The sequence below is a fragment of the Mya arenaria genome, chromosome 13 (assembly GCF_026914265.1).
Source record: "Mya arenaria isolate MELC-2E11 chromosome 13, ASM2691426v1".
In the NCBI taxonomy this organism is placed as follows: Eukaryota; Metazoa; Mollusca; class Bivalvia; order Myida; family Myidae; genus Mya; species Mya arenaria.
The window spans coordinates 16,382,055-16,398,400 of record NC_069134.1 but is presented as its reverse complement, the minus strand read 5'-3'; the positions used below and the strand labels follow the sequence as shown (position 1 = coordinate 16,398,400).

Genomic DNA, 16,346 nt, shown 5'->3' with positions numbered 1-16,346 from the left:
TAGCTCATGGTATATAACACTCCATTTCACACCAATAATGTAGAGAAGTCCGCCATTATTCTAAGTGGCACAGTAGTATATATTGGTTGCACCATATTTATCTACTGTTACATGTGCTGAGTAAGCCAGGTTGAGGCTATACAAGCTGTTATATAAATATATAACCTTCGCTGGTGGCCCTTGACTAAGAATAGTATCCCTTGACTTCAGCTTTTAACTATTATAATAATGAAATATTCTTAACTTTTGCACAAGTCCTTTAACCAACAACAAGTTTATTACTTGTTTGTTTGATTAACAGATATCTTTTTTTCAGAAAATTTGCCCATACCAAGAACTTTACCAAGACTTACTTTTTTTGTAAGTATTGGAAGTCTATAACTTTGAGAACTACAATAATAAATTGGAAATAAAAAACATAAACCAATTTGATTTAGACCATAATGGTCAAGCAGTTTATGTCGGGGTAAATTACTGTCATTCATTTGGGACATGTTGAGTTTTCGGATATCATTTTGCGGTTGGACTTATCACTAACAGGAGATAATGTTCAATTTTATTTCTTGAGGAAATTCTAGGCACCCTGAAAGCAGAAAGTGTGATTGTGCTAAGCAGCTGCATAATATTTTCTGCTTCTGGAGACATCAACAAGACAAGAAATTAGACGGACAAAATTAACAATCATGGCAGTAAACCGATTGTATTTGAGAATTTGGAGTAAAGAAAATACATGAGGATTTGACCATGATTCAAACTCTTGAAACAATAATAAGACTGGATGTCTAGAGTATCTGCCCAGGGATTGACAGTTGACCTTTGGTAGTGACTCCTGAGGTAAAATGCTGTGAAATCAACATCAGCTTTTGACGACTCATTTACAAGAGCAGATTAAACGTCTTATCTGCCTAAAATAGCTACCACACTTAATTGTTATTAAATGCATTTTGGAACACCAACTTCTGAAAACATGCCATAATTAAAATATATGAATGCTTCACACACTCACCCATTCTTATTCTTATATATCTCAACCTAACTTACAACTGATTTTGTGTTGGCGTCTGAATCTTGGCGCCCCATCGACCTTCCATGTGACATCCTCATCTGCTGCATCGACCAGAAGACTATGACACATCCGTGTCTCATACAGGTCCGCTAACAACAGTTGCTGAAAGCATGTATTTCTTACATTCAAATTTTAGTTTGGTTAATACATGAAGAAATGGCAGTGCTATGAAGGAAATTAAAAGCAAAACAGATTTCTTCCAATAACCAGTAGTGTTATTATTGGTTTTTGGGATATTTTTTAGAAATATTCATCATATCAGATCAGTTTTTGTGTAAGACTTTTATCTATTTTATACATGTGTCATCAATACCATTTTTGTATTTTGTACAGGTGTCTCTTGGATGGATAAAGGGCGGGTGAAAAAAGTAAGTAACTGTGCTTAAATGAGGTAAAGCTTAAAAAAAACAACGCTCAAAAGCTCCATGTACCTGATTGACTTTCTTGCAAGTGTCCTCCACATTTCTCCTTACAAGGGCCAGCAGGTTCCATAACTCCATTTTTTCTTCTTTTGACTCATGCCCTCTCTCCCTGGAAACACAGAAATGACTGCTAACAAACGACTTCATACTGGCATGAAAATCAAGCTATACTAATTGACTTAGCTCAACTTGTGCAGAGAGCAGTAAGCTGAATTGAAATCACCATTAAGTCCAGTTCCTAGGTCAAAACCATTTATGGTTTGTATTAGAGAAGTCACGAGAACATGTCACTAGTGGGGCTCAAACCAATGGCCTCTTGGGTGAGAGGAGGCACCTATACCAAAACACAACTTTCACAAAGTCTTGAAATGTAACAAGTTTTTCTTTAAAACAACAAACATGGCAAACGTTGTAATCATAAATCAACCATTCATAATAAAAACATTTCTTACACAGTTCCTAACAGTTATACTCATTCTTAAATATGTTAACTCAGGTGGAACAGGAATCACAAAAGCACCGCAAACAAGTACCAATTAAAGGTTTGTTTTTGACATAAAAACATATGTCTGCCCTCAGAGTTATCCCTTTGTTTACAGAACTATTGTACGCAGAATACCATGCGGCTTTAGTCTTGGAATGTATGCTGTTATTGAAACTGCATATCCTATAAGCATGAATAATTAAAATTATTTCATCAGAATAAATAACTTACATGATTTTATCAATATATGCACAACTCACAATTAACAACATTTTATAATAATTTTGACTAAATCAAAGCCCATAAGTCTGTGTCTGGGTGTGGCCACAAACAGAACCTCAGGTGTACAATTTCATATGCTGATTAACCTTATTGCAAGGTTTCATGGCTGTAGCTTACATACCCTGTGTGATATAATCCTATATAACACCTAACAGTTACATTAACTAAGTCAAGGCCCATAACTCTGCTGTATCTAGGCTTCACAACAAACCCGACTACAGGTGCACAACTTCACATGCTGATAACCATTCTTATAAAATTTTCATGGCATAAATACACTGGAAGACATACACGACACAAGAATGCATACTCTGTAAACGCTTTTTCTAAGTAAAGGACCATAACAGTGCAGCCTCACACAAAAATAAGGTGCAAAACTTCCCATTCAGTTTAACATTCTTCTAAAGTTTAATCAATCTTGCTAATATACTTTTAGAGATGCAAGACTCAAGACTGTGTGACAGACAGCTGCTCTGGAGGCATTTTTGTGGTGGAACACACAAAGCCCACTATGCACAACTTGACATGCTCTCATTATTCCTGTTCCATGTATTTTGCTTTATTTGTATTTATTGCCACAGGCACATGATTTTATAATTCTGCTGAAAGTCAACTACATTCTGCAGTCACCTATGTTGGAAGAGGATGTCGACGGCATTCTCTACGATTTGCATGATGAGCCAGAAGTCGGGCATGAGTCTCCGCACCACACCGCTCTCACTGAACGTTGTCGCACTGTCATCCATCTCGCTCATGTCACCGTCATATGCTGATTATAGGGGAAACAATTTCAAAAATGAGTTCCTATTTAGTGATAACTCATACAGAAAGGTAATCTATAAAAGGTATATCTCCTGTTTTTAGTAACATTATTTTTTTTAAATCCTGCTGTCTACAATCAATTTGTTTCAGGAAAGCTTCAAATGGTACAATAAAACTTATAATAAGAAAAGTGTCTTACGATCCTCAGTGAAGCTCCCTCTGGATGAAATACAGGACGGTGTACATGGGAGGGTAGACATTCGGCTCCTTGGTGTAGCATGACCCGCTAGTGGGGCTGAACAGTGGCGCAAGCGGCCCTGGATAGCTGATACGCCAATTTGTGGACCCTTCTCTGGGGAAACATCATGAGATGCTAAGGCTTCATCATCTTTTATGCTCTGACAAGAAACGGGTGACCTAAAGCCTGCAAAACTTGAACACCTCTTTAGTATGGTTTCGTTTTTCCCATCTTCGGAGTCAAAGCTATCATTAATGAGTTTGCCGGTTACAGTTCTTTCAGGTGATGGTCTAAATGGTTCACTATGTCCATCTGTCTTTGTCAGTTGGATAGACACAGGAGACTGTACAGCAGAGGTGAAAATACTGCCAGAACTTGTTGCAGAGTATGAAATGCTGTCCAAGTTGAAAGATGGTGACCCGGAAGTAGGTGTATTAGAACCAACAGAGAATGCCACAGATGTAGCAGACTGTGGTGTTTCAGTATGTTTGTCTAGATCAAAATCATCCTCTTCTTTTGTTACTTCATGGCTCAAGCTTCTGGGGGAATCCACTTCAGCTTCAGAACTTTTTCTCCTCTCGTTACTACACACACTCTCATGGCTACCCTTCATCTTTAGTATAAGGTCCATCTCTCTGCTTCTCCGCCTATTTATAAGACTGATGTTCTCCAATTTCATTAAATCTGTGGATGGCTTCTTTTCCAGATTCATAATAGATGGCTTGTTGAGCTTCTTCGAGTCTGAAGCCACACTCCCAGTGTCCGACTTTACCGTTAATGGGCTAGATCTGCCCACACACTCAGCACTGATATCTACCACCTTATCCTTGTCCTTGGTATTCAACACAAGAGGGGAGATGTTCTTTGTTCCTTTACCGTCAGCAGTTTCAACGTCGGACTTACATGTAGTTGCACTTCCAGGTGAGGCCACCTTGGATGACACTGGTGTTTTCCACATGTTCAGCTCATCCAGAGCAGAACACAGGCTTTTCACATTCACATAGTTGTACATGATGCGTTTCTTGGCAAGGTAGTAGGTCTCTTCTTCCTTTATAAGCTGGTAGTTCTGCAGGTTTAGTTTCTGGAACTCCTGTAGACACAGATGTAGTTGATAATAAAAGCCATAAGTACTTCATGATTAAGAAAAAATGCCATTGAAATGTTAACAAGAGATGTTTGTCAAACATTATGCCCCCTGAGCGCCAAGTTGCCAGAAATATTTGGACAATTGAATGAAATATGCATGGACTGAAATGACAGCTGATTTGTCATTGGATGCATATGAGGCAGGTCATCTACTGGTCATACCTAATCTTCATGTCAAGTTTGATGACCATAGGTCCGGGAATTGTTGAGTTATCACTCGGACAAGCTTTGGTCTTCCAACAGACCGACCGACATGTGCAAAGCAATTATATAACCCCTCTGCTTCGAAGGGGGGCATAATTAAACTAGATGTTCACTGAAAACTGATACTTCAACTCATGCATTTAGTGACATATAAATTTCTACTGTCTACTATATAAGAAAATAAAATATGGACAATCAGAAAACCTTTTTTCAGCTTACAGTCACACTGACCTTGACCTTTGACCCACTGACCTCAAAATCAATAGGGTTCATCTGCTGGTCATGACCAATAAGCCTACCTAGTATGAGGTCCCTGGGTCAAAGCGTTCTCAAGTTATTGATCGGAAACCGTTTTTCATGTTAAGGTCACACTGACCTTGACCTTTGACCTCAAAATCAATAGGGTTCATCTGCTGGTCATGACCAATACACCTACCAAGTATGAGGTTCCTGGGTCAAAGCGTTCTCAAGTTATTGATCGGAAACCGTTTTTCATGTAAAGGTCACACTGACCTTGACCTTTGACCCACTGACCTCAAAATCAATAGGGTTCATCTGCTGGTCATGACCAATAAGCCTACCTAGTATGAGGTCCCTGGGTCAAAGCGTTCTCAAGTTATTGATCGGAAACCGTTTTTCATGTTAAGGTCACACTGACCTTGACCTTTGACCCACTGACCTCAAAATCAATAGGGTTCATCTGCTGGTCATGACCAATACACCTACCAAGTATGAGGTTCCTGGGTCAAAGCGTTCTCAAGTTATTGATCGGAAACCGTTTTTCATGTAAAGGTCACACTGACCTTGACCTTTGACCCACTGACCTCAAAATCAATAGGGTTCATCTGCTGGTGATGACCAATACACATACCAAGTATGAGGTCCCTCGGTCAAAGCGTTCTCAAGTTATTGATCGGAAACCATTTGGTATTCCGACCGACCGACCGACCGACCGACCGACAGACAGACAGACCGACCGACCGACCGACCGACATGTGCAAAACAATATACCCCACTTTTTTCAAAAGGGGGCATAAAAAATCACATCTTATTTTGTATAAAAGACATGTAAAAAACAGTTTAGTGTCAATATAATGGAATGCTCAAATTGCCATGTTTATATGGTAAGGAAACAATCCACAACCACTTCTTCTGCAGGCAGACACTCTACTGCATTTCTATAAAAGCTAGCTCTATAAGTCCAGCGATACACATACCAAATACCACTTTCCCCCTCAATTTCTTGAAATTCAGTGACAAAGGTAAATTTGCTATGACCTTAGGGTTTATCAGGCAAACTGATTTATCAAGGTTGGGTGCCAAATTTTAATGACTACCTACCTCTGCAAACTTCTCAGCACTCTGTTCCAGACCGTACACAAACTGCAGAGGCACATGGTCAACACTGACATTAGCCTTGCCCAAATCAGCGCTGGTCTGTATGTGTTTACACGTGTATGCTAGGGTATCAGACCGTATCGGGTAGACGTGTCGCAGGTTGGACACTATCTCATCCTGCAGCAGCCACTCAATCTAGAGAAAAAAAATATTTATTTTTTTGAACATTTCACATTGGAAGCACTATTAGCCTCACTACTGTTTAACCTTACTGTTATGAAGGCATACATTGTAACAGGTCAGTGATTTATCAATTTTCTGCTTTTTAAAGGCTGATTCCTCCTCCAATTATACAATAATAAAAATGTTGTGTATTGCTTGAAAAAAAAACCTTTCCAAACCATGAAGTGGATGCATCAAAAAAGTCAAAACATTCATATCTTTATTATATGAGCTATTTGGCATGACATTGTATTTACCCAAAGTCCAAATATTTTCCAACATTGAAAAAGCACAAGTGGTGAAAAAATCCAAATCATAGCTCTCACAGTAAGGGACTAATATCCCTGCCCCTTGATGGTTGATGTCAGGGCTTCTAAAACTTTGGAACCTCAGTCGGTCCGACCCGGCGACGACCCCCCCCCCCAAAAAAAATCCGCCACCTCAAAAAAAGAAAGACCTGTTCAATAGTCTGATTTTATAGAAATGTCATACATTTTCGCGATGTCTTTTCTGTCAATATTTTTTTGCGATGTGGCAATTCGTAAGAGGGCTCTAGAGCCAGCATAGCTGATTCGGATAGTCATTGATATAAGTTTAATTCAAATGAGATTCTCATCGAGTTCTGTGGCATTTCTAACAAGAAAGACTGCGATCGTAAATAACTGTGGCTGTCGGGAGGCGGTTAGACGACAAAAAGTGAACCAGTATTATGATTTATTTGCTTAATGTTTCTTTAGTGGGTCAACATTCAACTGATAATCTTGAATAATAGTATATAATTTTTATCTAGATTTATAATCGGGGCAACAAGCTTAAAGTGTGATATCAACAACAATTGTTCATTACTTCGAATAAATATGACGCTAGCGGCGGACTCAACTGTCAGACTATGTAGTTTATCAAGCGTATCGCTGTTGATTTCCTATATATTATTACGTTAATTAATTCGGTATTTTAATGCTTTCACGGATTAACAATGACATGCATTTATCTTTAAAGCCATTTTTAACCAGCAATGGTTATTTATATCAATTTAAATTTAACCGTTTTGTAATTTAAATTTAACCGTTTTGTAATCAACAAACGGATATCATGTAATGATCGACAACGACATAGCAAATTGCCATGTGAAAATATGGACCGATTTTAACACTTAATCAGGAAAGCTGTAAGCAGATAATTAACACATGGTTTGTTTAATTGTGTCTTCTGCTTATACCAAAACAAGTGATTGGACTGATTGCAAGCGTCTGCTAATTAAAAGATAGGCTATATAGAGTGATAAGTAGTACTAGTGATAAGCGTAGCTGAAATAGCAGCTGGTCGCATCGGTCTCATGATAACCAAGACACTTTTATGACCTATTGGATGTAGTTTTGAATGTGTGAATGACCCATGAATGTTTGTGTATTACAATTTCTACATCTTTTACTGACTTAGTCGTTTTGGACCGAAATAACAAAAAAAAAAAATTGAAAATTTCGGACCGATTTTTTTTACACTTTTTGAAACTAAAATCGGTCTGGCTTGGTCAAAATCGGTCCAGACCGGCAAATTGCAGGTTTTTAGAAGCCCTGGTTGATGTTATGTGTGGGGGAGTGATGTAGTAATAAGTAGAGACGTAAGTCTTGCACCAGACATGTAGTCTTTGTGTACTAAACATATCTACAACGTCATTTAAAAACTTCTCCATACATGACAAAGTTACAGCAGGAAAACGACAAATTATTCACTATCTATGTGCATAAAAATTATGTGCAGCATAACATTATGATATACTCTAAGTGTGACCTTGAGCCTTATGGTAGGGCATTGGACTTGCAGGTGACATTGCCTTTATGTGCCAAACTCATATGCCAATTTATTCTAAAGGCCCTCTGTGCATGACAACGTAATAGCCAGGACAGGGATACTCTATGTGCATATATGCAGCCTTCCATATTGATTTAACTCTTAGTATAACTTTGAACATTGAGGTAGGGTCGTGGGTCTTGCTCGTGACATATGTTTTTCATGTTCTGAATACATCTACATGAACAAACTATACTGAGTATGCATATATGCAGCATTCCATAATGAAAACCTGGTCTTGCTCTCTACACATATCCACTATGTACTATGTACTGAACATATGTGCCAGGTAATTTTAAAATCTTTCCCTTCATGACAAGGTTACAGCCTGGCCATGGAAACGGTAATTTGCCTGCCTTCGGGGCATAAAAAATTACCTTCTAGGGACTGATTTTAAACAATGTAGCTGTAAGAGAACTCCAAAACCTGTGGATCTGGTCGCCCAATCAGCTAGGGTGATAAAAGGTGAGTAACTAATTGGTATATTTGATAATAAATGATAAACCCATTTGCCCAGTGTGGAACTTAAAGCTTGGTACCTCCTCCATACACTTCCTGACTGCTTCCTGTTGTTGTTGCGGCAGGTGACCTATTGGGTTCCGCAGGTGGTTGAACTCACTGAAATGATTATGATTACATGGGTCACACTGTCTGTGTACCAGTCTAATATAATTAAAATTATTTTCAATATACTAGAATTTAAAAATGATACCAACAACTACCTTTCACAATTACAGACTTTTCAGTATAATATTACAAATTCAAGACTTAAAATATTATTCTTTGCAACACTATTCCAATAATATCTACGTGTTTTCATCCTGATAAAGGGCATGTGTTGAAGCCGGTAAAGTAACTGGGTGAGTTACCAGCAAAACAGTGTAGGCGAAGGGTCAAATTTTATTTAATCAGACTGGAAACACATGATTGATCTTTTTTCTTCAATGTGGCAATAAATAGTTACCCTGAAGCAGCACTTTTTATGATGATTTATTAAATTTTGTAACAGTCTTCTTTTGAAATATGATAGTTTACTTTGCATAAGTTATATCATTAAAGATATAAAAAAAAAATGGCATGTTGTTGCACCTCACTCATCTAGCATTGGGGAACAATTTTCGAGGGCAGTCATATTCACAAGAAATGCCATGTCCAGTGTGCAAGAAAACACTAATGCCTGCCTGTCCGGTGTGCAAGAAAACACTAATGCCTGCCTGTCCGGTGTGCAAGAAAACACTTATGCCTGCCTGTCCGGTGTGCAAGAAAACACTAATGCCTGCCTGTCCGGTGCGCAAGAAAACACTAATGCCTGCCTGTCCGGTGTGCAAGAAAACACTAATGCCTGCCTGTCAGGTGTGCAAAAAAACACTAATGCCTGCCTGTCTGGTGTGGAAGGAAACACTAATGCCTGCCTGTCTGGTGTGGAAGAAAACACTAATGCCTGCCTGTCTGGTGTGGAAGAAAACACCATACTTACACATGAGAGAAACTACTTCTGTCAACTGTCTCTGTGGCCTCAGAACTCGTGTCAGAATGTGCCCCTACACTAGAGGTAGAGAACATGCGTTGCATGCCCGGTCGGCGCAGTGACGGCTCCTCTACTTCCCCTGGCAATGACAGGCAGTTCAAGTCGAATGTGATCTTCAGGTCCCCTAGCTGGAAACCGGACTTCAAATCGTCCAGTATGGTAGACAATTCACCTATAAAACATTGGAGAAGTAAGACAAATATTCTCTTTCAGTTCAGTTTTTTTTTAATGAAAGTACTTGAACTCGAAACATTATTACACAAAGATATTCTTGCAATTTACAATCTGAATCTATATTTTAAAAACAGCAACACTGAATGGTCCTTGCTATACTTGTGCAGTGAACATGAGTGCCAAGTGTCATTTCAATTTCTTGAACAATTTTCGATTTATTGTAAAGGTAAAAGTTATGCATAACAATGCCAATGTTGAAAACAACACAGCCAAGGTAATGACAATATCTCAACTCTGCATTTAAACAAATTGTTATTATGGGTTTGTTATAAGTTTTTCTAACAAAATATTCCTTCTTTAAAATTCACTAAAAATTACTGAAAAGTCACTTTTCATTTAAAAAGTTCTTTCAGATGACCACTTACTAAGGCAAACAGTTATATTCTTCACAGGCACACTATCCGAGTCCAGATGGCTCTTCACAGTACAGGTAAATATAAGAAACAGTGGTATATTTTCCCTCCGGTCATCCAGCGTGACGTCACGGTCAAGGTCCATATCGTCCTCAAGGGATTCTTCAGAGTCCAGGTTGGACTGAAGAGAGATGCGGTCATCTCTGGCATTAACACTCAGTCTGTCCATGGTGGTCACCATGTTTGTGTCCGCTTCTGCACAAGGTTCACTGGTCAATGCTCCTGCATTAGCTGTGTCTGACGTTGTCTTATCTTCCAGCACATCCTCTTCCTGGGGAATTTTGAAAAACAGTTCATATCACAATAGAGAGTCCCAAGTCTAGCCAATATAACTTTATAAAAGTTTACCATATTTTAAGTGTTGAAACATTGCCTAGACAGATTTAAATACATAACACAAGACATTGTTTAACACAATAAAGCTAGCTTAACGGAAGTTCTAGTTGACTACCTCTTGAGTAGTTCCCTGGCAAAAGTAGAAATACTCTGGGCTGGATGGAACTGGTCGAAACCACTTCTGTACAATGTCCATGAACTTGTCTTTGATCAGCTGATGAAGGGTGTCCTGTTGTTCACACGGTGACCCCAAGTTCAAGGTTGCTGGGTCAAGGGTTAAGGTCACTTGGGGAATCTCTAAGGTACTCGGCACAGACGGGATGGACTCTTCATTTGGATCACTTAAAATAATTACCATGTTTTTGTAAAACTTTGTGCCTTATAAAAAGCATTCTGTCAGTCATACACATGTAAATATTGAAATATAATTGAATTATATTTCTTCAATCAACTAAATCAGTGAGCCCATGATTAACAATAGTGGTCATATATACATGAAATTACAACTAAGCTTTCAGATCTTACACCATTCAGTACATACTGTCGAAACTCGTTATGTTGACTTTTTCAGGACCTAGGGGAAAAGGTCGAGATAACGAACATTGGACAAATCCGAATTACAAAAAAGTATCAACTTCCAAACACATATGAGTTTGATATATGTCCGACATCTGACTTCTGCAATTGAACGGTCTTGTTATGGTCGTGGAAACAGCAAACGCATTATTTAAAAATAAAGTGATACAAAAATGAATAATTTGTGCAAAATTTATTTAATTCATGTTTATGGATTACACAAATCAGATATAAATTCACAATTAAATAAACTTGTATATTGTAAGAAAACGGTAAAGCACATACGACAACAACTTAAAATAGCACCTTTGTTATGCCCGTTTGTTTTGCAGTATAGAGAAATAACTTCTTCACGTAATGTTAAATGTTGTCGAATTTTCCGATGATGTAAATAGTGCGTTTCAAAGTATAGCATCATTAAAAGACCCTTAAATCAAAAACATAAAAAAACATCTTTTTCACACTTACCAATTAACCTCAAATTATGACAGTTGGTTATTTTGACATGCATGGTAATTTAGCGACATGCTGCAAACCTTCATGACAACTTTGGCACCTACAACTTGATCTACAGTTCGACATAAGGAACAAGGAAAATGTTTGAAATTTGACCAATGAGACTGAAAAAGGAGGTTGATTTAGCGAAAAAATCGAGACAAGCAGATTTATTTTACATAGAATAAGAAGGAACTAGAGCTGTCACAGGAGTGACGAATACCCCAAATGCCGCCTGGACACAGGAATGGCAAACCATTCCTTTGAAAAGAGGCCATAACTCCAAGGTTACTGCCAAAAAATGTTCAAATCTGTCAAGCCTTTCATGAGTTATCGTCCGGAAACCATTTTTCTATTTTTAGTAACAGTACCCCACCAGCCCCAATATCGACATTGATCTGTATCTCCTGATGTTACACCTGTGTACCAAAAATTGTTCAAATCCGTTTAGCCTTTCATGAGTTATCGTTTGGAAACCGTTTTTCTTTTTTTAGTAACAGTGACCATGACCGTGGCCCAACCAGCCCCAATATCAAACTTGACCTGTATCTTCTGATGTTACACCAGGTCCTGTGTACCAAAATTTTTTCAAATCTGTCAAGCCTTTCATGAGTTATCGTCCGGAAACCGTTTTTCTATTTTTAGTAACAGTGACCTTGACCTTGGCCCCACCAGCCCCAATATCGAACTTGTCCTGTATCTTCTGATGTTACACCTGTGTACCAAAAAAATTTCAAATCTGTCAAGCCTTTCATGAGTTATCGTCCAGAAACCGTTTTTCTATTTTTAGTAACAGTGACCTTGACCTTGGCCCCACCAGCCCCAATATCGAACTTGACCTGTATCTTCTGATGTTACACCTGTGTACCAAAATATTTTCGAATCTGTCTAGCCTTTCATGAGTTATCGTCCGGAAACCATGAAAACCGACAGACTGACCGACAGACAGACCGACCGACAGACCGACAAGCTCACTCCTATATACCCCCTCAAACTTCGTTTGTGGGGGTATAATAAATTCGGGACCGGAGAAAAAAAAGTCAACATAACCGGAAAGTCTAGATATCCAACGTCGACATAGCAAGTCTGGACTGAACATCCATTCTTAAAATTATATCAGATGACATAATTTTTGAGATATCAAAAAAATAAAATCCATACAAATGAAATCTAATGACATCTGACAATCTGCATCATACCCTGCATCATCCTGTATGCCACTAAACCTCACAAAGGTGGGCTTCCTTTCCTCTGTGACACTGACAGACTGATGGTCGTTAATCCGCTCCTGGTCTAGCCTGGCCTCGTGCACAAGTTGTTGAAAGTGTCCGCATGAGGCATGCAAGAAGGACGTGATGTTTGCCTCCAGGGGAAATGATTCCTCACAGATGTTGTTGATGGCTGCGTCAACGTCCTGGCTACACACCGGGTAACCCTTCTGTAAGCTCTGGAACACCCCTTGGAAACAGTGGCAAGATTAGCCAAATAGTTCTGAAGACATTATAGGTTTTCCGGATTTATATTCATCCTTTAATTACCCTCATTTTAGTAAATTGTTTTTTTATTTATGGAATGGACTGGAAGAAATGTACAATGAACACAATATATTCTCCATTTCAGTTGGAATTTCTGCATTTGCAAAAGTGTAGTTTCAAAGGTACATAAACAACTTAATAAATGTTCAAGAATGAGTGTATATTTATATCATTTTTATTCCATCAAAGCTAATGCTTGTTTACCTTAAGAAAAAGTATAAACAGAGCATCTTTGTTGTGAGAGCAATGCCCCCAACGATTTTCACCCCTTCCCTAGATTTACCACTCTGTTGGCCTTCACAATAATTAGAACCTGCTTCTGGACTTGACAAAATTGTAAAAACCTTTGACAAAGCCTTATTACCAATATATACCTTTGACAAAGCAATGACAGAACATCTCGGTTGTGAGTGAGCAATGCTGCCACAAGTTTTCACCACCCTCCCCATTTGAGCCCTCAGTTGACCTTCTCTCCTGGGAACGCCAGCTTGAACGCCATGTACGTTCCTCATCAGCATCCTTATAAGGTGTTGAAGGCATCAGTTAATTTCAACATGCTATATATGTCCACCCGTGACTGCTTAAAACACTTTAAAGCTAAAGGTAATATTCAAGTTACAAAAAAAAATCAGTGATGTTTTTGTATTAGTGATATTTCCATACATTGCAGTATATAAGTTTAAATTTATTTATTTTACAAACATTATGAAACAAGTTTTTACAAGATTATATTAATCACTTCAGTTGGGATGATTTTACACAAGAGTGCAGGCTCGAGTTGTTGAGGAAACCCCAAGTACCCAGAAGAAGCCCACTGGCTAGGTGACCACAAACCAAACTCACATGCGTACAGGCTGGGAATTGAACCCAAGCTATATCAAGATATATGAAAGTTAACTCTAAACTAGGTATATGCATCCAAACAAAATGATTTTTTATAAATTTCAATTATCATTCCTTTACCAGGAGCTAAAGGAGAACAACTCCTGAACTTACCTTGATGCTATCAGCACTGAACTGCACCCTCTTCAAATTCTTAGGACTGGTAAGGACTATTTCAGATTCACTAGATTCTGACACTGGGTCAAACATCAAGTCCTGGAAAATGTCTGATGGCAGCTGAAAATCACATGGGTGAATAAGGGAGGAGAGAATATTGTGGGTCACACAGTCATATATGTACACAGGGATGCACAGGGCCTTGGGTTCAAGGGTCCTCTCTGGTATCACAAGTTTCAGCTTTTGCTGTTTCTCTGAACTGTCATTCTCAGTGTTCATATTGCTAGTTTCATCAGCAGATGTCATATTATTGCACTCTTTGTCTTTATCATCTTGAGCATTTTCTGAGACACTACAGGATATCTCTACTCTTTGGTCTTCAGTTTTAGACCCTCCTAGAGAATGTCTTTGAACTTTTTCTCTAACAGCTTCAACCATTGAGCCTTCAGACTCCTCATTCTCCAGTGATGTTTCAATTTCATCTGACTCAACAGACTTGTGAAGTAAAATTACATCTTCAAATGAAGCAGGTATGAATGTTATCAGTAGAGATGATGAAGTGGAGGAATTGGAAGGGGAATTCTTAATGTAACACCTCCATTCTGGCACTATCTTTGTGTCATCTTTGGACATTGCATTTTGTGTACTTGGCACATTGCCTCTTGACCTTGGAAGTGATTGGTCAGTTCTGTTGCGATTTTTAAAATCAGAGCCACTTGATTGGCTGGTAGATTTATCAGACTCATATTCAGATGAAAATGACACAAAATTTTCAAGTTTGAATGGGAATGGGTTATTGTCTGTAGATCTAGGCCTATCAGCCAGGTGTTGAAGGAACTGTTGACTTTTCTGTTGTGACAAGCAGACGTTTCTATGGGAGTTACTACAGAGTTCCTCATGTAGAAGGTTGTATAGCTCAATGTTAGCCTTCTTTCTATCTTCAGCACTGACATCTGGGGAAGCATCTGGAATCAGCATAGAAAATGTTGAATTGTCCTTGCAAGCAGACTTAAAAGGCAATTGGATTTATTTGATTACCATGGAAATATTTATAAAACACAACAAATTACATCACTATCATCTTGGAATAACACAGTAAGACCTGGCTATGTTCTCAGAAAAACTGTGTCACTTTTGATTTTAAGTTCTTAGTTTCAGGTAAGAACATTGACTGTGACCTTGAACTTGACATAATCACAGCTCCTTGTAAACCACTTTTCCAAATGACATATACGGACATTTGAACTACTGACCCAAGAGCAAAATTACAGCTAGCCTGATATAAGTTCTTGACTTATCAGTCTTCCACCAGTCCTGTATACTGAGTAAGTATGCTCTGTTGTAAACCATGCACTTTATTGCCTGTGTAATAAAATGTTACAAAAATTTTGCAATAGAGGAATTATCTACAGTTGAAGCACTTTTTAAATGAAATTTGCACGTTTTATTAAATTATCACTTTGAAAACTATTATACTTCCTCAAGGCATGACATGCTATATTGATTCAACTAACATTTAATTTCTCAAACAAGCTTAAGTCTCTTATACCAGGATAAAGCTAAGATCACTATGTTTTTTGTGTATATAATTTGTTTTTTTCTTATTTTAAAAATGTTGATATCTTTCAAGGAAGATATTTTAAACAGTTAAATCAGTGTGTGTATACCTCATGATAAATTGTGTCATAAATGCCATGTCGAAAGGCAACATTTTACTTTGAATGAAGACTTCAAATAAAGATAACATTACTATTTCTTCATCTTTTCAAATGAATCATATCTCAGTCTACGCCACTTACAGAGTCCTGCCTTCGAGTTTGATTGAGACTATAGTTTCTTAAAACACTTAGACAAACCTTTTCACAAAACGACTGTCCACTGTCAAAACACTTTTTTGGAAACAGGTTTGTTGAAGTGTTTGATGATACTATTCCAGTTATATACTCTAGTTATCAATCGGACAAGTTTTTTGTCATCAAGGTCACCCTTTGACCTACTGACCCCAAAATCAGTAGGGGTCATCTGCTGGCATCGGCCTTAGGCCCAATCATTCTAAATTTATCAATTGAACAAGCTTCAGTCTACCAACAAACAGACCGACATGTGCAAAAGGATAAAACCCTGTTTTTTTCCAAGGGGGCATAATAACATAAAAGGTAAAAGTATATTTAATGAAAGGATTAATGGTTTGTTGTTTCTGAGATAATCGGTCTGC

General features: G+C 38.1%; 1 protein-coding gene across 5 annotated transcripts in view; it reads right to left on the bottom strand.

The window, feature by feature from the left end:
* The window catches only part of LOC128212924 (KICSTOR complex protein SZT2-like), a 96,750-nt gene that overhangs the window by 42,996 nt on the left and 37,408 nt on the right, over window positions 1–16,346 (bottom strand). For all 5 annotated transcript variants that reach the window (XM_052918323.1, XM_052918327.1, XM_052918326.1 and 2 more), the window contains exons 23-34: window positions 14,129–15,096; window positions 13,507–13,651; window positions 12,797–13,055; window positions 10,642–10,867; window positions 10,143–10,461; window positions 9,493–9,715; window positions 8,555–8,633; window positions 5,946–6,137; window positions 3,216–4,344; window positions 2,885–3,023; window positions 1,498–1,597; window positions 1,042–1,168 (exon numbers count right to left, since the gene is read on the bottom strand). In XM_052918323.1, the coding sequence (XP_052774283.1) occupies window positions 1,042–1,168; window positions 1,498–1,597; window positions 2,885–3,023; window positions 3,216–4,344; window positions 5,946–6,137; window positions 8,555–8,633; window positions 9,493–9,715; window positions 10,143–10,461; window positions 10,642–10,867; window positions 12,797–13,055; window positions 13,507–13,651; window positions 14,129–15,096 (3,906 nt within the window). The remainder of the gene's footprint in view (window positions 1–1,041; window positions 1,169–1,497; window positions 1,598–2,884; window positions 3,024–3,215; window positions 4,345–5,945; window positions 6,138–8,554; window positions 8,634–9,492; window positions 9,716–10,142; window positions 10,462–10,641; window positions 10,868–12,796; window positions 13,056–13,506; window positions 13,652–14,128; window positions 15,097–16,346) is intronic.